The sequence below is a fragment of the Temnothorax curvispinosus genome, unplaced genomic scaffold (genome assembly GCF_003070985.1).
Source record: "Temnothorax curvispinosus isolate PA1 unplaced genomic scaffold, ASM307098v1 QBEX01000305.1, whole genome shotgun sequence".
NCBI classification, from domain to species: Eukaryota; Metazoa; Arthropoda; class Insecta; order Hymenoptera; family Formicidae; genus Temnothorax; species Temnothorax curvispinosus.
In genome coordinates, this window is record NW_020210085.1 from 611,375 (window position 1) to 633,711 (window position 22,337).

At 40.4% G+C, this 22,337-nt stretch overlaps 4 protein-coding genes across 9 annotated transcripts; 2 read left to right on the top strand and 2 right to left on the bottom strand.

Annotated features, from left to right (window-relative positions):
- Positions 1–792: 792 nt before the first annotated feature.
- Positions 793–4,489, bottom strand: LOC112453266 (myotubularin-related protein 9). The gene is made up of 7 exons (XM_025013902.1): positions 4,014–4,489; positions 3,513–3,678; positions 3,155–3,447; positions 2,970–3,073; positions 2,581–2,885; positions 2,128–2,451; positions 793–1,763 (listed from the first exon to the last, which is right to left on the bottom strand). The coding sequence occupies exons 1-7, from the start codon at positions 4,173–4,175 to the stop codon at positions 1,357–1,359; spliced, it is 1,761 nt and encodes a 586-aa protein (XP_024869670.1). The 5' UTR covers positions 4,176–4,489; the 3' UTR covers positions 793–1,356.
- Positions 4,490–4,686: 197 nt separating this feature from the next.
- Positions 4,687–11,196, top strand: LOC112453260 (protein kinase C-binding protein 1). The gene is made up of 9 exons (XM_025013888.1): positions 4,687–5,031; positions 5,124–5,618; positions 5,690–5,776; positions 6,136–6,610; positions 6,677–7,010; positions 7,115–7,295; positions 7,385–9,277; positions 9,363–9,649; positions 10,243–11,196. Exons 4-9 carry the CDS (start codon positions 6,165–6,167, stop codon positions 10,366–10,368), a joined length of 3,267 nt encoding a protein of 1,088 aa, XP_024869656.1. The 5' UTR covers positions 4,687–5,031; positions 5,124–5,618; positions 5,690–5,776; positions 6,136–6,164; the 3' UTR covers positions 10,369–11,196.
- Positions 11,197–11,529: 333 nt separating this feature from the next.
- LOC112453300 (GTP-binding protein SAR1b) lies at positions 11,530–15,125 on the top strand. Of its 4 annotated transcripts, none has more exons than XM_025013952.1 (6): positions 11,530–11,659; positions 12,244–12,340; positions 12,828–12,947; positions 13,358–13,423; positions 13,504–13,739; positions 13,853–15,125. In XM_025013952.1, exons 2-6 carry the CDS (start codon positions 12,298–12,300, stop codon positions 13,967–13,969), a joined length of 582 nt encoding a protein of 193 aa, XP_024869720.1. In that variant the 5' UTR covers positions 11,530–11,659; positions 12,244–12,297; the 3' UTR covers positions 13,970–15,125. The 4 variants fall into 4 exon arrangements, with proteins under 4 accessions (XP_024869720.1, XP_024869749.1, XP_024869739.1 ...); XM_025013981.1 differs by lacking the exon at positions 11,530–11,659 and adding an exon at positions 11,678–11,861; XM_025013971.1 differs by lacking the exon at positions 11,530–11,659 and adding an exon at positions 11,889–12,054.
- Positions 15,126–15,322: 197 nt separating this feature from the next.
- LOC112453281 (3-hydroxyisobutyryl-CoA hydrolase, mitochondrial) lies at positions 15,323–17,938 on the bottom strand. Of its 3 annotated transcripts, none has more exons than XM_025013933.1 (8): positions 17,723–17,938; positions 17,471–17,576; positions 17,159–17,214; positions 16,813–17,054; positions 16,491–16,732; positions 15,933–16,158; positions 15,663–15,850; positions 15,323–15,593 (listed from the first exon to the last, which is right to left on the bottom strand). In XM_025013933.1, the coding sequence occupies exons 2-8, from the start codon at positions 17,574–17,576 to the stop codon at positions 15,448–15,450; spliced, it is 1,206 nt and encodes a 401-aa protein (XP_024869701.1). In that variant the 5' UTR covers positions 17,723–17,938; the 3' UTR covers positions 15,323–15,447. The 3 variants fall into 3 exon arrangements, with proteins under 3 accessions (XP_024869701.1, XP_024869693.1, XP_024869709.1); XM_025013925.1 differs by having other exon boundaries at positions 17,662–17,937; XM_025013941.1 differs by lacking the exon at positions 17,723–17,938 and having other exon boundaries at positions 17,159–17,240; positions 17,471–17,563.
- Positions 17,939–22,337: the final 4,399 nt, after the last annotated feature.

Below are 22,337 nucleotides of genomic sequence, written 5' to 3' on the forward strand. Positions count from 1 at the left end.
CGGAAATCGAACTCAACGGAAATTATACCGGTCTCAAACTTGTACCGCTCTTCTCACCCTCGCGCGCCGCTCGAAGCCCGCGCGAATCGTGTTTACGCTTAGAGACGCAATCTTGGAGCCTTCAAGGAACATTAAAAACGCAAACGATGCTAAACTTCCGTTTAAGATTACTTAGATTAGAATCGCAACGTCGCAACGTCGATCGCTTTTATTCGCTTTTTGTTTAAAGTTTTGTTTCAAGTTCCATGCGCCTTGGTCGACATCGACTTATCCTTTGTCTTCCACGAACTTCGCAGCTTCAACGTGGCGCGCGTACCTTCTACTCCTGTCTCACAATTACATTAAGAGAATGCGTACACGTGCATGTATATTCGATCGCGAAACGCGAACGCTGACGAAACTTGATGCATTCCTGAGTGGCGGAGCCAATGGCCGTGGGATTCCCTTTCAGTTTCTTTGTGTGTGAACACCTGCCGCGCTTTCCCCTCCAGCCTTCTCTCCCCCTTTTACCACGGCAGCGGCAACAATCCTGCCCTTAGCCCTCCCCTCCTCCTCTCTTTCCTTCTCTTCGCTCATCCACCGCCTTCCCGCCATCCTTCCCGAATAACGGTAAAAACTCGTCCGTACCCCCGAACGAGCGAGATTTCCTTCTCTCCGTACGCTCGAATGAAAAATTCGCAAGTCCTACCCTCGCAATTACGCTCTTTAATAATAGATTTACAATATACAGTCCATTTTCATTTGTTTATATTACTTTAACTTCGGATAAATAAATTATATATGTATATAGTATTTTATATATCTGTATATATATATTATATATAAAATTTCTTTTGTATATAATATATATATATGTATATTGTGTAATATCTTGTTAATTCTGTTTCATGGTATAATACAAATTATGCATTGTCGTGAAATAAAAAATATCACAATTTATCTCTTCTCGTTTAAATCGTTTAAATAGAACTTGATAGAACCCTTTTGGTAATGCGAGTTTTACTATATATAGAAGAAAATCGCGTGACTTATAATATTGACTGAAGTGATGTGACAGATATACCTTTTACATGATACGCAATATGCAAATCTATATTGACAACGATAATACGATCCATGGATCGCAGACCTATTCTTAAACTAATAGACACTCTCTTCGTCATCTCGGCGAGAAGTCGAAAGAATTGCATCGCGAGAATTTATTACGAAGGCTTCAGCATTCGTGGCAGGTTATCGTGAAGACCCGTTGATCCTTGCGGACTAACGTAGTATTGTATAATTAAAGGCATATTGACAAGATCGTTGAATCTGCAGCGCGCAGATTTCTTCGGTTTTCTTCGGCCTCTACGATCTGTATCAAGTACTCTGAGACTCTAGGCTCAATTGCGCTATACGGGGATGGTTGTCCTCTTGATTGTCCGCGTCTCCCCGCGACATGTCCGGATCCGATCGAATCTCCTCCAACGCCTGCTTGATCTGCGCCTGCAGCTGTCCGGCCACTTTGCGCACCGCCGTGTGATTCTGCTTGATCTGCTTCGCGTAGGAGAGCATGCCGTCCCACGGGGCTGCACTCGTATGCGCGAGATACAGTTCTTTCCACAGTTGAATACTGATGGGTGCGACGCTGGGCCAAATCACTCCCGGATTCGGTTCGTACAACGGATTTATCCACTGTTCCAAAACGTCCGGTTGATTCATGTACGACCATAAACTGTAGGTTCGCTCGGACAGCCGTAATTTTATCCTCTCCGCTTCCGAATCACCTGAACAAACAACAATATACATGTATAACGATAAGTAAGCAATAATGATAAATAGCTGGTATTTTAATTCGTTATAAATTCAATAAAGATCCATATATAATACATAATATTCTCTAGGATCAAATATTATTATGTATATATATTACGTAAATTTAATTTATATTTTACCGATTTATCTAATCTCGTACAGTGGCTTGCGACAGAATTATTTCTACGTATGTACGTACGTATGCAAGTACAGAAAAAAAAAATTACGTGTTTTCTGGTGTCATAACTCATGGAATGAGAAAACGAGAGTCTTAATAAAAATATAATTTAAATGACATAGAAAAGTAAGTGTAACGTAAATTAATGCCTTACGTACCTAAAAATGTACCATAGTTCGAGGAATAGGCGTGCTTATGCAACTTGATGAGCAAATCCGCGGTGTACTCGAAGCTGAATTGGAATTGATGATGCAGCTGAAACAGGCAATCGAGGAAAAGGAGAAAGGTCGGCGCGTGCGTCGGATTTTGCGAGCTTGAAGATTGATACGCTCCGCAACGGGTCCGACTAAAAAATTGATGGCCGGCTTGTAACCACTCGCGCTCTATGAGTGCCTGAAGTCCTCGTACCGTTCGACAATCAGGATTCAGTATTGCCTGGGCCAAGCTGGTCACGACCAACGTAGAGTCCCTACCTGTGCTGCCTATAAACCGAAATTATAACGTTGTCATTACATGCTTGTTAATCTCGAAGGAAAAGATTAGACAAACGCGATATACTTTCGTAACATTATTTAAATATTATGCTATTGATGTTTGCTGTACAAACACACCGTGCACCAGTACGGCCGCGGCTTCTTGATGCAGGCATTGCGCGGTGACGCAAGCAGCATTTAAAGCGCTCTGCACAGCGGTCAGCCATCCGCTGCTATCCAGTTTCGACAGCCACTGCGAAGTGGAACTGTTGACATCGTTGCAAGCCTCTATCAATTTGTAGAAACTATCGGCCAAATCGTGCGGCCGAGGAACTGGTTTATGTACTTTTCGCCATTGTGGATAAGCCGCGTCCATTTCCGTGCCTCCGCCTCTGGCTCTGGCACTCTGCGCCTGATTGACCGATCTTGTGTCCACTATGTAACTGTGGATAAAATTCAATAACCGTGATGAGTATCTAAAAATAATATCTGCGATTTAAAAACAGTCGTATGTTAGTCATACATACCCACGTCTCCCAGGACCTAGAACCGCATTCAACAGTTTTTCATCTTCTTTGCATCTCTTACCGGTAGCACCGCATAACGGCTGACCGCTTCTCAACAGTATACTCTGCAATAAGATAAAAAAAAGTCAAAAATAGTTAAATAGGTGTTATTGTATAATTTTAAGTAATATACAGATATTACTTACCCCTCCTTCGTGTCTGTAACATAAAACGGGAAACCTTCCACCGTCCCTAAAGCCAGCTGAAGCTATTACAACTTTATCGTCTACTTGACGTGGCACTATGACCGCCGACGGATACGAATTACAAACTTTGTAATCCCTGTTTAGGTAACTGATACGCCACTCGTCCCCGTGAGCCGCCAACAATCTGGACCACTCGGAGACAGGTGCAAACGCTGTCCATCCGTCTTCTATCTGTACTATGACGTTATTGGTTGTCTGTGGTCGATAGAAGAATGGATATTGTAGAGTTTGATCTGCAAAAATAAAAGATAATTATATCTCGCTGTCGAGCAATGTCGCAGATATATCAACAAATTACCTAGGGATATTAGCTTCTCTATGGATAATATGGCGTTGATTAAGTCGTTAGTAGAACCGATGTCTAACTGAAGGATCTGAAAGTCCTTGCACTTCAATATTATACTACCGCCCGGGCTCTGAGCATTCAGTTTCTTCTCCACGACGTCAATGTTTCTGTTCATCAGCTGGCAAAAGGAGAAAAATATAATGAAATTAAGAATTGATTCAAAGAGAAGAGCGTACTTGAAAACAATTAAATTAAAATGTTAATTTTTAAAATATATATTCTTTTAAAGTAGATTGTTTCTTATCAAGGCCAAAAGGCATGAATAAACATTAATATAACATTATTAATAAATATTTATATATATTCTTTAAAAAAAGATGATTTTAATCCAATAATTAAAAAAAAAAGATATAAAGTTGGATAGTTTTTCTTCTATGATTTTGCAAGTGCACTTTGTCTATTAATACATTATCTATACGCGTCGAAAAAAATTAATAATTTATCGACGCCTACCCAAAGCTCCTGGCCGTCGTCCTGCCTGGAGGACAGGATGAGGTGGTGGCCGCTGATGCACAGTGTCCCATCCATGCTCTTGTTATTGCCATCGCTCTTGTCGACCAACACGACATTGTCGACTTGCGGGATTAATATATTATCGCCGATGTGGTCGCCCATTATAGCCTTGGCTCCCGTCTACGTGACGGCCGACGAGTCTCTCGATGAGATGCGAACACTTTGACGGAATGACATAACCTCAGCGGTCCGCTGCTCCGTCAAACTGTCACACGAGAGGATCCTCGAGGCATTTAATTCGCCCCGCTGGCCTCGATCTCTCCTCCGGAAAATTCACACTTCAGCGAGCGACCTCGATTCCAGCGATCGCGACGTTCCCCATTTATCTCGGCCGTGACTAGATAAAGTCACAGCTGTTGTGCGACTTGTTTACCATCCCTACGCGATCCATAACATAATCCGCATCCCGCATCGTTCGCCGTGCATTATCGCTTCGCTCGCTCGAATATCGCATCGCTTCGCCGCGGTGGGGAAACGGGAAGGGAAAGAGAAAGAGAGAGAGAACGAGGAAGAGTGAGAAAGGGCGAGAAAGAGGTTAGGTTATGGTACCGCGCCCCACGTGACCGCGGTCACATAACCTCCTGGACCTGGATGACAAGTAGCGGTGCTGCGACGGGGTTTCGGCTTGTCATGTCCGACCTGACCAACTTGAGCGAACGAGGGAAACGTCGCGCGATTACGATATCGAGGCAATCTGACGATTCCATGATAGGTTCGTCGATTCATGCGCGAGCGAAAACGCCAACCGTACGGCGAGAACATTGCCGCGGGCCCGCCAGGAAGAGGCCGACGCGAGGTACCGCGGGGATGACAGCTCACGCCATATCCGGATCGTTGCTGCTTCCTGGGAGGAGGAAGGCGAGCGGGACGCGCGACGATCGGCCGGGTCGGACATTCCTCCTGGAGCCGCGCGACATTTAGCTATTAACGCGACGTTTTCGCCAGTTTTGACATGACGGTATTGCTTTATTCTATCTACTATCTCGTTTCCACGGAACCACCTTGCGGTCGGGACTCGGGACAGATCTAACTGAAATGTTCATTCTCTAGCTTCGTGCCCGCGAAGGGGTCTAGGAGTCGCGAGTCGCCACGGCGAAGGGTCGCGTGGCGAACGGTGAACGGTTGACAATAGTCTCCTCCTCCGTCAGCGGTTGTCAGCGGGGCTGACCGACGTGGACGGAAACGAGACGGAAGATAGCTGATAGCGGTGATAACGGCGGGAGTGCGGGACGGAGTATCACGTGATCGCGGTGGCTTCCCACGAGGGACACCGTCGAAGGGTGGCGCCACCGACAGCGGGTAAGGCTGGCATCCTACAAGGAGAGGAAGGCGAGCTTTCTGGGCCCTGGAGTCGAGTCGGATAATCGTTACGACGCCGACGGCTCGGTTCCAGGCTGACACCGCACTTACTAACGTTCGCGATCTGCTAGGCCACGCCGGTAGCTCGCGACGCGATCTCAAGAATCTCAAGACACTCAAGGGTGTCTGAGGCAGTCAACAGCAATCAGTAGCACACAGAAGCGTCGTATCTGAAATCTCCACAAGGTAAAAGACCTGTTTACCTCGTGAGCTTTCCACAAAGACGATAACCGCAACGAGACTTAATATTCTTCCAGCAGACCAACGAGCCTGTCTGAACGCTAGGAACTACTGCTTGGGTCCACCGAATTGTGTCTAGTATGCAGCAGTTGTTATCATTATAGGTAATCTTGCAGACACAAAGCTTAATGAGTATTATTGCCGCTGCGTATCTTCGTATCTGAGTCCTGTTGAAGTAAATATATGATATGATACATACCTATGCCCTCTGGTTTAATAGCTTGTGGTAATAGCTGCCGTTGGATATATATAACATGGATGATTACGTTGATTGTATAAATAGATTATGGCTGGATTTGGGGAGCGCGCTATTAACGCTATTTGCTTATTCTATCCTTGTTTTACACCTGATGAGCGATAAAAACAGAATGATGCAATCGCGCTCCTCGAATGCAGCCTATATACACTATACATGGATTTCTGAGCTATATATCTGATCCTTTTTTTTCTGTGAACCAACTAGACTTTACTAGACGCCTTCTGCCAAAGGTGATGACCAAAATGGCGTCCCATGAGAGCAGCATAGGTTCGAGAAAATCTCCCGTCACAGATAAAGTAAATATGACGTCAGAGTCAAAAACGGACAAGGAAGAGTCAACCGCTTCACCGCCAGTCGACCAACACGATGAGCCGAGCGACACAGCTGCCGATGCAAAAGAGAATCAAACATTGAAGTCAACTGATGACTGTACGAGCGTACAGACAAAAGATTCTGATAATACAAATAACGACAACAAAGATGATTTGAAGCCATTGGCAATTGATGAGAATAAGCAAGACGACGGTAAGATGGACGAGAAGCAAGAGACGCAAAATCTAGCCTCACCTGCAGATCCGCAAAATGTAAAAGAAGAAGAAGAGGAAGTTAAAAAAGAAGATAGCAAAGACTCCTCGACAAAAGAAGGACCTGTTTTAAAACGAAAGCGAAAAACTTTAAGGTTAGTACAGACATATCTCTGAAAGTTATATTTTAGATATAAAAAGAAACACGTTGATATTTTCAGCAAGGAATTTCCCGTGGGGGAGAGCGGCACCAGGAGGAAGAAGGTGAGAACTGACCACGACCGATTTTGTTGGCGATGTCACAAGGAGAAGGTTATCACATTTGCCGCCTATTGCACCGCCTGTCCTCGTTCGTGGCATCGTAAATGTATAGGTGGCAATAACCCACCTCAATATACGGCATTGAAAATGGATAAGTTTATTTGCGGAGAATGCGCGACCATCTTAAAAGCGGAAAATGCCGAAACGCGTTCGATAGCCATGGCGCACTTGTCCATCGATCAATTGTGCATGTTGCTCAAACATGTGGTTGAGAGATTACACGATTATCCTGGTGTATGTACAGCTTTTCTCATCGAGTGCTATAGCGTACTGAAATTTATTGCATTATTCATTTACTTATTTGATATATTTCTAATTAATTTTTACTCTTGATGTAGTCCGAACCATTTTGCAAACCAGTGGATCCCATAGAGGTGCCAACTTATTTGGATTACGTTATCAAGCCGATGGATCTGAGCCTTTTGGAATCAAATGTGCGAGCTAAGCTTTACGGCAGCACCGATGCGTTTATGGCTGATGCAAAATGGATTCAGCATAATTGCATCGTGTTCAATACGTGTACGTGAACTCGCTGTGCTTTTAAGTCTGTCGAAATAATCGAGTATTAAAGATAAACCAAGCTTATTCTCTGTTGATATCTGTTGCAGGCGGTGGAGTTTACGCAGACACGTCGAAGCTGACGAACGCGGCGAAGCAGCTCATCAAAGTAGCGCGTCAAGAAGTCTCGGAAATTGAGGCGTGTCCCGACTGCTACGCACATAGTCGGAACTTACCGAGGCCTCAACCGTCATGGTTTATCGAGCCCTGCCGCCGACCGCATCCACTTGTGTGGGCCAAACTGAAGGGATTCCCGTTTTGGCCGGCAAAAGCGATGCCTCGCGTGAATTCTCAGGGATACGTGGACGTGCGTTTCTTCGGCGAACACGATCGCGCCTGGGTGTCGCCGAAGGATATCTTCTTGTATTCCGAGGAGCCACCCGCGCCATCCCCCCGTAAACGGAAAACCGACATGGACGAGTGTGTGCGAGAGATCACCCGGCACTGCAGAAAGCTCGCGCTCATGTTCGGCCAGTTTAAGTTTGCGCCACCCAAAGTTCAGTACGATCCGAACGATCCGATGCAGATACAGCTGATGCTACCGAATTACAATCCCCTCGAACCCAACAACCTTAATCCCGAGTTTTCCACACCTCAGAAGAAGGCGCCCCAGAAAAAACGAAGTTTCCTTAAAGGTAAATCACAGAGTGACGAGTTGACCGATGGCGAAATAGATACTGACTCGAAAGGCGACGCTCATGAAAAGGAGAACGAAGCTACATCGCCAAAAGTACAAAAATTAGATGCTGATGTTAAGGACACGTCAAGCTCGCAAATTAATCTAGGTGATGGTCCTAATAAATTAAATAAGAAAACAGATCAAGAGAGTGTAAAGTCGACTCCTCAAGAAGTTGCTCAAAACAAAACGGTAAGAGGTGAAAAATCGAGAAATGCGAGGACATCGACGTCTCGATTAAATGTTACGGATAATAACGCCGAAAATAATGGCACAAGTCCTAATACCAGCAACTCAGGCAAGAACAATTCGCAGAAAGCGAAGAATGATGTGAAGTCGCCTACAAAAAGTTTGCCTAAGGTTGTCGAGGGTGAATCCACATCGTCCGACACGGCACGAATGAAGAAAAGCCTTTTGAAAAATATTATCAATCCTAAACTGGCACTCTCCCAAATGGATAACTCGAAAGTGGTTACAAAGCAGACGAAGAGAGTGTTGAAACCGAAAACGAGGATCGTTAACAAGCTAAACGCGGAGAAAGAATTGACGACTGCTGCCGCGAGCAAGGAGAATGAGAAACAGTCGAATTCGACTAAACTCATTTCGCTGTTGAAGAATAACAAGGAATCGTCGAGTGTACAAAAGAACACACCCGAAATTGACATAAAGCTATTGCCTTCTACAGCGTCGAACGCGAGTGTCACTCATACCATTCCATCGACGAATTCGATCGTTCCCATGGCGGATAAATCCGTGTTACTCCTCGTGGTGAACGGGAAACCAGCTGAATCCGCGAAACAGGTCGCGTCGACGATCGACTGTCAAGGCAACAAGGATGCTCAACAAGAATGTCCAACAAGATTTTCCTTGACGACAGAGGGACAGCATAATTCGCCTAAGAAGCAGGGCAAGGCTAGGAAGAGCTTTCCTAGATCGCCCAATTCACGAAACGTTCAACGTCCGTTGTCGGACGCAAGCGCAATTATTCAGGTCTCTCCGGCTAGGCAAGAAACGTCATCCACTTATGAACTAATACCTCCGGAGGCTGGACCGATCAGCGCGCGTTTGCACCATGATGCGCACGACCTCGCGAGGAGATTGGGCCATTTGATGGAAGAGACGTACAAGGCGGCAGCTCAGGAGAACGTTAACGGCGAGAATGGCACCGCTGACAATTATCAGGCGACCATATTCTTCTTGCGGATGCAGATCGAACATATGAAGTGGCAGCATCAGCAGCAGCTAGCCGAGTTGAAGCATAACGCAGGTACACCCGTCTTTTCTTTCTAGCGAAATCGTTCGATAGTCAATTATTAATATGAAAACACTTCAGGAAACGTTATAAATTTCAGATCGTACTCTGCGCGAGATGCGCGCGAGTTTGGAAGCGGATAGATTGCGATCGATCGAGGAAGTTCGCAAAGAGTTTGAAAAGGAGAAGATCCGATGTATCGAGGAGACCAAGAAGAAGCAATGGTGCGCCAAGTGCGGACAGGAAGCGATGTTTTACTGTTGCTGGAACACCGCTTATTGTAATTATCCGTGCCAGCAGTCGCATTGGCCTACGCACATGCGAACGTGTTCCCAACAGCCTGCGTGCACTACCATCGTCTCGGTTGCAAGTACGAATCCACAGCAGGTAATGCCCAGATTCGGATTAAGTGGATAACTTTGAACTTGTGAAGAGCCAGAGTGAATTAGTGGAAGTCCCAGATCAAACGAGAAGTTCTATTGCAGCACTTCAGGCTTTCGATGCCTAAATGCTACAATAGAATACTATAGGCCTGTTCTTTTTTAGGCTGAATCTTTGACTATGGGTCTGTTTTCTATTGCTGAACTGTTCCTTTCAATATAGAATAAAAAAGATAAACTCCGAACTAGTGCAGCCAGTTCATTAATAGAAAACAGACCTAATGTTATTTTACCTTATGTCAAGAAACTTTTATTGCCCGTTTATTTTTTTTTTTTTAATTGTAAAAATCATTTGCGATATAAAGAAATTAGAATAATATGGATGAAGAAATATTGAGACCGTCTAGTTCTAGTCTAATATATTTGTTGACAATTCACGTTTTATTGACTCCTATCAGAGTCCATTGTTCACAAATTAACTTTACACTATTGACACTCTGGACGCTTCAAAGTTCAATTTTGATTTTAAATTGTTCCTGTGACATGATTAAATGGTTACAATTGTATTGCAATAGTTTAGAGAAGTATTTTACTTTTCAGAGCAATAACATCGTAACACACGATTCTACGAGCAAGCCGTATCCTCTGTCACCCGGCAAATTGAGTGGAATTTTGCCCTCGTCAGCTTCGTCCCTCAGAAATAAGACCAGCCAAGATACGCTGTAGGCAAATTGCAATTATTTATAACCGATTTCATGTCGGCGCGAGTAGGATGAAAAAAGTTTCGATAGCACTGCAGGTAAATTAATATATCTGCAAACAACCCAGCAAAAATTCAACTACTAATTTAATTTATTATTTTAATTTAAACCACATTGAAACAATCTGAAATCATGTACGTAGTACCTATGTAGTTAATTTCTTTTCTTGATCTTGACATTTTCAACAACGCGATGTAAATAATCCGTAGCGATTAATATCCTTAGAATTTTTGACGTCAGATCATCAAGTTACAAAAGACTCGAAAAATAAGGGTGCAAATTCATCATTAACATTTGTAACAATAAACTTGTAGCACTACACCTTTAATTTAATTAGTATTAAAGAGTAATAATTTAATAATTATCATAGCAAGTATGAAAGATGTGTAATAAATTACGCTTAAGAAAACGTTAGGTTAAGTAGATTAGATTATTTAGATCGATGACTTCTTGTAATACGATAATTATACGTGTTTAATGTGTTTAAGCATTGTCATCTGTTTTGAAATCTGTTTTGAAAGATAACGCTACTTTTTGTAACTATGTTGTACGTTTCACGTAATTTTTCCGTTCCTCTACAGACGCACTTGGAAAAAACGCGAGATAAAAGATAAAAATTATTTTTTCAACAGAGCCTCACGACACAAGCCTAAACACGCTAACATAAAGTAATCTACATTCTTGTAAAGAACACGATAAGCGTTTACGTTCTCGGTTAAGTCTGATATAACCTGTGGCGTTTAGACATGAATAATTTTCAACGTGTTTATGAATAAATCATCAAGCAGAGAGATACGTTGAAATTTATATTTACATAACATGTTTCCGAACGTTCCTATTCACGTCAACAATCTAAATTTATAAAAGATAAGTCATCCGTTTTGTTTTTCAACCTTTGTTCTCCAAAGATCATTTTCTTTCTCAGATTACACAGATTAAATACAATTTGTAAGTTCTTTGAAAAGAAAGAAAGGATAACTTTAGAGCTGTACCTAAAATAATTTAATTGGGAGTAAGAGGATTAAATGACGAGAGAAAGTACAGAGAGAGAGAGTAGAAATGTTCAAAATTTCCCGCTTATGATGCAGCAATTATTTCGCGCAACATGGCGAACGGAAGTAGACGTCACCCAGACCCAGTGCCAACTGCCAGCCAACAGGGAACAGGGCTCCGTAGTCTCGGGCTGCTCTTTCTATGGGAGGAAAAGAGCACTTTTCTCCGTCCCCGCAGCCTCCGTTTCGCTTTTTTCACAGTGGGTACGTGAAACATACGTCGACGCAAGTAAATAACGGGCCTCCGGCCGTCGCTTTTCAACGTGACGCGCGCGCGAAAGAATTCTCCGAAAGATCGGCCGTCGATCGTCGTGCATCTCGAAAAGCGCGAGAGAAAGAGAGACGTGAGAAGCCTATAATTGCCTAGTGTCAGTAAACGAGAGGGAGAGAGAGAGAGAGAGAGCTGGTGAGCTCGTCGTCTTGGATTAATTAATGACTCGTCAATCATATGGCGGTGGAGAGGAGCGAATCGTCATAAATTCCACATCGTAATTCCGTTCCGCCTCGTCTGCACTTCTCTACACTTGTCGCGTATAGAGTTGAACGGGCTGGCTGGTTCCAGGCTGTCAGCGGGGAACACGAGGCTCGGGAAGGTGGAGGCAAGTGCAGCCGAGAGGATTCGGATCGCCGGGACACGCTCGACGACGACGACGTACTTACCTCGCACCTCGATCCCTCTGTAGAAAGTTCAAGGTTGCGAGGGCAGTTTTAAAAAGAGTCGAGCCGCGTCGAGTCACGCTGGCAGACGGTGATATCTCGTTAACTTGCCTTTGTTGCTATTGTTGCAGAGTCATTCATTAGTTAACACACACGGTAGACGTCGCATTATCGCAGCTACAAATATGTTTATTTGGGACTGGTTCGCTGGAGTGCTGAATTATCTTGGTAGGTAGAGTTCTTCCTACGTTAATTCACCGCTTTGTAATCGCTGCTCCAGTCAAGATTCAAGGAATTCAATCTGATTACTGTAATTGCACTGTCACAATGGTATTCAGGGATGATAGATATGTTACTGACAAGATTCCATCATTAGAACGATTGTCTGAGATATTGATATAATATTGATGTAGTTTCATCTTTTATTGGGGGAGGGACAATTGTAGAACAAGGCCCTTCAAAGTCTTAATCATTTTTACTAGGATAATACTTCTCAATTATACAAGTATCTTGTCATTATGCTTGTTATCTGACCAAGTGGATAGACATACCTTATATAATTTGTTATGGAAAACTTGGTTTATCTAATTCTATACTATGTTCCTTGTTACATTCCTTGTAGCATTTCTTACAGCAGCGCAAATCTACAAAAGTTCTAATTCTCTGTAAATTTGTTGCACATTTGATTTATATGAACTTTCCTTGTTGGCTTTAGGATTATGGAAGAAGAGTGGCAAGCTTCTCTTCCTGGGTTTGGATAACGCGGGCAAAACCACGCTGCTTCATATGCTCAAGGATGATCGTTTAGCTCAACATGTACCTACATTACATCCAAGTAACTAATTTTACATTATTTTATTGCACACACACACACATCTCAATCTTATTTAAATTTTATATATCCTATTTTGTAAAAATATATACTATTGTATACATAGCCATGATTCTTTCCTAATGATCTAATCATCTTTCAATGGGAACTTTAATTTTGATAATATTTACATGATTAAATATAAATATGTAATTTGTTTTAAAGCACAAAATATAAGCCATAAACTTCTTTACAGACTATATCTTTGTTATGCTACAACGGTTAAATAATGATTAAATATTTAAATATGTAATTTGTTTTAAAGCACAAAGTATAAGCTAAACTTCTTTACAGACTATATCTTTATGCTACAACGAATAAATAATAAAAATCAAAATTTTACTGAGTTGTCATTAATGATTTACTTTATGTAGCATCTGAAGAATTGTCTATCGGAAATATGAGATTCACAACCTTTGATCTTGGTGGTCATACTCAAGGTATGCAAGAGAAATGTACATCTTATGAAATGTTTTGTTTTAAACAGTTGCTCATACCTTTGCAAATTGTATTCCTGCAGCACGTCGCGTGTGGAAGGATTATTTCCCAGCTGTCGACGCGATAGTGTTCCTCGTCGACGCAAGCGACAGAACAAGGTTACCAGAATCAAAAGCTGAGCTGGATGCGTTGTTGACTGACGAGCAACTTAGCGCGTGTCCGGTTCTCGTGCTAGGCAATAAAATTGACAAACCATCCGCGGCTTCTGAAGATGAACTCAGAAACTTCTTTAATCTGTATGGACAGACAACAGGAAAGGTACAGCCATGCAAATCGAAACAATGGTCTATACTTAGTCTACTATATATTGATATAAGAATTACATTATTAAATTGATAGAATTTTTATTCATACAATTGAAAATTTTTTAGGGTAAAATTGCTCGCAGCGAGATACCCGGCCGTCCGCTGGAACTGTTCATGTGCTCAGTCCTGAAGCGACAGGGATATGGGGAAGGCTTCCGTTGGCTTGCACAGTATATCGATTGAACGTATATATTATTATATACATGACAGATTCTCAACAGTTTCATCATACATTTCCCTTTCCTGTTGGTAACGGTGCCGCTACCGGGACTGTAATCTTCACATGAATTCAGTAGTAGGAGAGGAAATACCGTTTCATCGAAAAAAAAAAAGAACACGCAGTAATCGAAATTTAAGACGATTTTCCCAAATAGAGACACGAGACGAATATTCTCGAGAACATTGTACGCGCAAAATAGGACAGATTTCCTTTCTTTGATGTTGGTACACGAAAAACCCGGCAAACATCATCTTTTTCTTTTCAATTCTTCGAGCTCCATACGGATTCTATGGAAACCTATCATTTTACGAGTCACATTAGGGGAATGATCATTAATACGTGCTGAAGAATGAAATAAAAAAAACATTTTGATAAAATAAAACTAATAAACTATTTAAGAATTCCAAGTGTTTGGTAGATTTATTTTTGGTGATTTAACTGATTTATTTTTAGTGACATTATACTCTAAAAAAAATGTTATAATGCAAAGTAATGTATCATACACAATTGTATGTGTGGCTTCTGGAAAGTTGAGAGCTTACAGTATGTAATTTACGAAAGTTAGGCTGATTTGTTAATTGATATTGTCTCTACATGTGCTCTTTATCTTTCTTTTCGTTTAATTTAAAGTAATAATTGTTAGAATCGTTGAATGACGCTGCTGAATGCTGTTTTATATTTATAATTGCTGGTGTTTAATTTTTTTATGTTGTATTTTTACTTATACAGTCTTGTATTTGTGCCAACATTTTGTATGTTCTTTGAAATCCATTCAGGGGGTGCAGGATATGTACCAGTAATTTCTTTTTTGGCAATGGTTACGAAAATCTAGTTAAAATTATTAAGTAGAACTAATAAAATTAATAGAAATGATATCATTTCTTAGCAAATTTTTGAATTGCATATTTCAATTGTAACTGATATATCGTTTAAAAACAAGCATATATCATGCTTAATATTCTAGAAAAATCTTCAATTATAAATGATCTATAAATTAAGTTACCGTTATAAGTTGAAACTGTTCATAAATTATGTAGATAGATAGCGGGAAAATTTTGTTTAATTTGTTGGTGGTGAACCTTAATAAATCTTGGAGTTGTTTCCAAAATAAAAATTAAAGTTGCAAACACGAAAACAAGTATTTTACGTGATGGTACTTAGGTTGTAAGTACTTCTTCATTTATTTTACACCAACAAAACATGGTTGTCTTATATTTTACACAATCATATGGTGCGTTATTTACAAAAAAAAAATTGATTTACATTTTACGGTATAAATTTGTTGCGAAAAATATAGGAAATTAAACCTGAAAAAGTTAACGATATCAACAATTTTAATATAAATCTCAATCTGTACAAAATTAGGGTACAAAAATAAAGTCTTTAGGAACTGTTTTCATAACAATATGTTCACAGTATGTATAAAAACTTGTCTTAATTCCTATAGTTTGCTGGTGCACAACTGCAATTCTTTGTCCGCAGGAAGTGCCGCGAATCGTTTATTTACATATTCATCCGTTACATCAGCCAAGGATATCGGCTTCCATACTGGTTTCTGATCTTTGTCGATTAAGAGAGCTCTGACACCTAAAATTAAGTTGAAATATTGATCCAGGAACAAGATTTGTAAAATAAATGCTAAATTTTATCTTGTACCTTCGTAAAAATCACCATCTCTTGTCAGAGCGGTACAGGCCAATCTATATTCGATCTTCAAACAATCCGCTAAAGATTTTCCTTTCCCTTCGTCGATCGCTTTCTTAGTAACTTTGAGAGAAGACGGAGACATTTTGAGTAGCACTTCTACGTTCTTTTGTGCCCAATCCGAATTATCTTTTTTTAATCTTTGTACAAAAAGATTACATACTGCTGTATTACAAAAGGAAAACTATTAATTCAATTAGATGGAAAATTTCTGGGTTTTACCTTTCGATTATCTCTTCAATAGATGGAGCAGAGAAACACGTTTCTATCTTCGACATATGAGGCGCCAAGCTGAATTCGTGATTTAATTTTGGTTGATATTTGTTTAAAATAGGCTCGATTTTTTGTGTGTCGATTTCACGCAACGTTAACAAATCACGTTTTAAATCCGCAATTTTCTCCGATGGTACAAAATGCGTGGCGATTCCGGCAAGGAGCACGTCGACACCTTAATAAAATATATATATTTATAAACGCATATAATATATCGCTCATTTGCTACAACACTGACATAATTAAAAAATTGCCATTTTTGAACTGTTTGCAAAAGAAGGGTGAAAATACACTGAATGAAGAGCTAATATATAGCTAGATATTTTTCCTCTACAATCAGTTATTGCACCAAAATCGCATTTAAAAGTTTTAATATTTTCATTTTGTTTTCTGAGTTATGTCGTTGTAGCAAACGAGCGATATTGTAAAAACGCATTTTATAAATGCGCGTGTACATGCATATATATAAGATTGAATATAACAAAATATAATTAAACGTTTATATACCTTTTAATCTATGTCCTGTCAGACCCAGGTAGATACCGAGTCTTCCCTTCAATCTAGACAAAAAATAAGTCGCGCCGACATCGGGAAACAATCCTATCGCCGTTTCCGGCATAGCAAAGAGAGTTTTCTCCGTGGCGATTCTGTATTTGCCATGGACAGATAATCCGACACCGCCTCCCATTGTTATCCCATTGATAATGGCGACGTAAGGCGCCTTGTATGTTCCAATCAAATGATTTAAGCTAGAAGCAAAAAAAAAGAATTATTTTATAAACGGACAAAAGATACATTTGTTCCTGAACAGACACTTTTTGCGACTTACGTATACTCCGTTCTGAAAAACTCCTCGCCCAGACGTTCACCTTTCGGTTCATTCAATGCCAAGACGAGCGATTTAACGTCACCGCCAGCACAAAACGCTTTCTCACCAGCACCTTCTATTATTACCAGCTTCTTGGAGGATTCCCATTGTTTGAGAGCAGAATGTATTTTCTGGACCATGGAGAAATTTATGGCGTTCAATGCCTTAGGTCGATTTAAAACTATCACGCCGTTATCGCCAACCTGTACATAATTAATATGATCCTAATTAGTTCTGATAAATTAATAGTATCTGGCAAAGATAGAAATTCTGAAATACAAATGAATACAATAATACACAAACGTACATCTTTTATGAGAACCTCATCCATGATTGTTTGAGTAGTAGCTGCTTCTTTAGATGCTGGAATTGCAGGATTAATTTAGGATCTATGTGCAATTTAGAAAAAGAACAATAAATATATATAACAAAAGGAGGGTATTCTTTTTACAATATATCACAAATTAATAAGCTAAACTTAAGAAGAAAAATATTACTGTACTCCAGACATAAAATATTCAACATTTTTATGACTTGCAGAAATATGTTTATACATTTGCATGGAAAACAAGTCAAATCATTAGCGACTACGTCAACGATGCGAAAGTCGCAGCTTCACCTGTGACAGATCCCGACGTCGATAAGCATCTAACAGTAGCAGTAGTAGCACGTGCGCGTGTAGCACCAACACTCGAATAATGCAATTTTCCTACGACGCTCCGCATCTTGAAAGATAATAATTATATAATGACACTCGTCAGTTGTCCAATGCGCAAATTTCCAGCTGCTCGTACTTCAAGTCGAAATTACCATATTTATGACCCAAGTGTCGTTGCTACGTAAGTGTTAGAAAAACGTTAGAATATAAAACCTGTATTGTTGTTGAATTGCTGGGCTGCCGCTGACGTAAATACGTTAGATTAGATCATAAGGTGGTATTCACAGTCCGATGTTATATGTAAAGTCGTCATGTTATACCGAAGATGCTACAAAATCATTCCATTGGTTGGAAATCTTAAGATCACCTAAGACCACTCAAGGAATTAAACGACTCTTATTTAAGATTTTTATATTTATAAAAATCTTAAAAAATACGATTATTATATAAAATATAATATTCTAAAACATTACTTATAATATTAACCCCTCGACTGTCAATGCCGGCAAAGAGAAACCTGAGAGAGGCCATCCCGGCCCCGGCCTTTTTCGTGTGTTGCTGTGTTGCATTTTCCGACGCGCCGCCTGAGAAAGTGCAACTCAATTACGTCGTATCGCTCGGTAACCGCACATGGTTTGCGTCCGTGCTAATGGTTCGTGTCCGAACTAGCCAGCTGGAGGGGATATTCTGGCCGCGGCGGCCGCGCTCGGCCGGCCCGGGAGTTGCATCTGCGTGCACAACACTCGCGTTATACTACGTCGACCAAACACCACCAAGACAGAACGCAGAACGTAGAATACAGCCAGTTAAACCTGTGAAAGTTAACGAAAGATTCGGCATACGTTGATCTTTTATTGTTCGTTGAAAGTTTTCGGTATTTTTGAACCGGCCGCGGCCGCGCGCGTCGTGCCGCTTAGGAGGGGTAGGCCGTGACGTCATGCGCCGCTCCGCGCCGCCGCGCCGCGCGGATCGATACGATGACGGTGACGTAGTAGACAGTGTAGGCACCTGCGCAGTCCGTACTAGCGGCGCGACCGTTGAACTCGAAAGCTCCGTGTCCGTACCTCGAAGATCGGCGCGTTTTCGACGTTGTTTCTGGCGATGAGCGGACTTGTCACTTGTTTCCGTCAACGCTCGGAGTAGTGTGTTACCTGCGTGAGTGACTCAGTTATCATTCTTCCGAGGAATTTCGCACAGGTAGGAAGTGTTTGTGCTCCGCGCGCGCTCGTCACCGACGTCACCGTGCTTCGTGCTGTTTTCGGTGATTGGCATTCCTGCTTCCTCGTTTCGCGGGCCGCGGGAATACGCGCTACGCGATCGAGTACCGTGCGCCGCGGCGCCGTGCGCCGTGTGCCGTGTGTGCCGTGTGCCGTGTGCCGTGTGTGTAAAACAATTTACGAGTGTATGAGGTGTTTATCGGAATGAACGCGTCGCGCGACGCGCTCAGTCGAGGCGGAGGTATGTATGAACGACTTGCTTTGCAGTTTCGCGCTGTGATATTCACGAGTGATAGTCGCTCCTCCCGTCATGTCTGGATTCGCGAAGAACGCTGACGTGCCGGACGTGTCGTGTGATTTAGCTCCGATTCTCTCCGTAGGGAAAAAGGGCTGAGTGATATTGATCGTGTCAAGTGATTCGGGTGATTCGATCGGTGATAACGGAACGCCGCGGCGCCGCCGCCGCGATACATCGCCCGTTCGTGAATGCTTCACAATCTCGGATTCTCGATTCTCGTATATCTCGCGTCGCGTAAGATTAGCGGCCGGCAGTCACGATTCTTCGTTGTGCATATTAATAATGTAGTTATACTTTCGCGAGATTTACGAGTTTGATACCGTACGTACTGTGCATGAGTGCGATATTTAATTTCAACAGCGTATCTCTGATTAACGAAGTGCGTGTCTTTATTAACCGTCCGCTCGACTTGCGTAGTATCGCCGGTAACGCGGTGATGAACGTGGAACGACGCGGAGCACGCGGCGTCGCGACTCCTTCAAATTTGCATGAAAAATTCATGTTACCCGATTTTATATTACAGAGTAAAGTACTTCCTTCCCACGGGTACGACCTTGGCGAGGTGGGAAGGCTCAGTACCCAGTACGAGGATTTTACCCAAGCAAAACTCTTGTTCTGCTTGGATAAAAATTCAAAGACGGGGAAGCTAACGTACCCTCGTCCGCCGATTTAATTGAATGAACGAACCGCAGCCGGTTCGTCGCGTTTGCATCGGGAGTGCCGCTCATAAGTAATCGGACTAAAGGACTTTTTTAAACGGGAGTGCCGTACAATATCGCGCGAGAAAGACTTTTAACAGAACATAGTCCGCGCGCGCGTGTAGTTTATCATCCGCGAGTGTTTCTCGCGAGTGTCCTGTGCGGTGAGACGAGGAAGCCTAAGTATCTCCTGAGAGGAGGAGGAGGCCTGAAAGAGGCATCGGGCACCGGCGGAGCAACCTTGGGGTGAGTATCATCTCTTATATCTGCGTAAAATTAATAGTTCTTTTTTATTTATTTGACGTGTTTTATCTCGATAAATTAAAAATACGTAGAGAAAAGATTATCTAAAATTTTACTCTTGTAAAGATCGTTTTCGGTGAACACAGATATACGTGTGTTGCTAAATATTTTATTGAAAGACAAATTAGTTGCGCGTAAAAATTATATCTTGAAATGTTGATCATTTTGAACGCTTCTTTAATTTGAATTTTATGTTTGTATGTTACAGTATCACCGTAGCTACGTGGCTGAACAACTCCGCCCGTTGCACATCGGCGTGGTGAGTCAGAATTTTTTTTATTGAGGTAACAAATCTACGATTAGTCAGATATAGAGCCATTGTATCTCGGAACATATCGACGTACGACAATAACGTACTCTAAAAATATTACATCTCGTAGATTTGTTGTTTTATAAAATGGATGGGCTAAAACTAATTACGGGAAAATATTTAATCTTGGTGTCAGTTCTTTATTGATTTATTGTGTACGTGTGCTTGAGGAAATACTCACACACTTTGCACGCACGGAGCTCGCGAAGAGCTCATTATCGTTCATCAAACTATGTTGACGGTCTGCCACGTTCTGTACGTATAAATAATACCTCTTTTATATTTCTTAAATATAGATAAATCGCGCAAAAATATCTGAATAAAATTTGATAAATTTTTTAAGTACATAAGAAATTAAATTTTCCAAATTTTGTTACATATATTAATTCTACTTTGAGTAATAAATATTTTAGAAGTACACGAGACAAAAAGTAAAATAATCTTCTGACAATTAAAGTAATGATTTTTGTAATATAAATATTTTATTTAGATTTCTTTAAAGAATTATTTTTGGCACTATTTTTCTCAAACAAAAGAGATAAGGAATAAGATATCGTGTTAGATGTTATAAAAAAAATATCTGTAGATAGGGAAAAATCATGGCGTAGTTAGGATGTGTTTCATTCATACCCTTTATTTGTTCCTTTCCACATGTTTAGCCAAGATTAAATATTATATAAATCGATGCAAGGAAGCAACAAATAGATATATTTAGAATATCGGTATGCATAAAGAAAAGCGTAGAATATGCATAAATATAAATATACATATGTATAAAAAGGACAAGAAATATGTTGGTCTTATTATGCAAGTTATTTTATAGAAAACGTGATAATTGTTTTTAATTAATTAACTAAAATTTATTTCAATGAAGCATTGATTTTACCATAATTTTTTGTAACCTATCCATCTATTTTTGATTGAGAACGTGGTTTTATACCGGTCAAGTAATATGTGACGTGAGATTCTAAATATTTTGTCGAGAAACGCTGAACTTTTTAAATTATTTTAGAATTGATCGTATAATACAATTATATATTCAATTTTGCATGCAGCAATATATATGAATATATTAAAAATAATTTTGGTAGAAAATGAAAAATATAACGAGATATATTTATATCAATATAAAAGTTTATAAAGATTTGCATATATTATTTATAACAACGCGATTATTCATTAATTATAATTGTGGGAAAAGTTTCTTTTTCTTAAATCTCACGTCATTTATTCTGTATATCTTATTTGATACATTTTCAAAATGCGTACCACATATACGGAGAAAACATTTGGCACATAAAAACAATATTTAAATTTTATATTATAAATGTAAAAAATGTAGAAAAATCGTTAAACACCGCACAGTGTGATATTTCGACAATCTAGGGGGACTTAATTCTTATTCCAAAAATAATGCGTCTTTTTAAACAATATATTGAAGAAAAATCTTTATAATGACATTTAACCCTCAAACACGGCATTTCCTAGGCTACTCATTAGCATGGCACATGAGTTAGCGAAGTTAGCGTAATCCAGAGTTTTCTTGTGTTAGTATCTAATGCACCAATTTTTCTTTTTCTTTTATTTCAGTAGTAATTTTTGCAAAACTTTAGCAAAATATAAGCAAATGTAGCATCAAATTTTGTTGTTGATTGTTTATGTTCAGCCCAAATATCGAAAATGGTCTAGCGCAAAACTATGAAAATTTATTCTATAATTGAGGAGAAATGTAAAAATCGCAAACGATCGCAATAAATTTTCAAATTTCTAGATACCTTATATATAAGTTCTATTTTAATATAAATTTAGTAAAAATTTTATATAATACCATATAACATAACAATTCTTTCACTTTTAAATTCCTTCAATTTTTAAGTATGTTATATATAAGTATTATATAAAATTTTTACTAAATTTATTAATTAGACCCAGCTTTATACGCGATCAAATATCCATAATTTTGATCGCATATAAAGCTAAGTCTAATCAACCGAATTTAAAA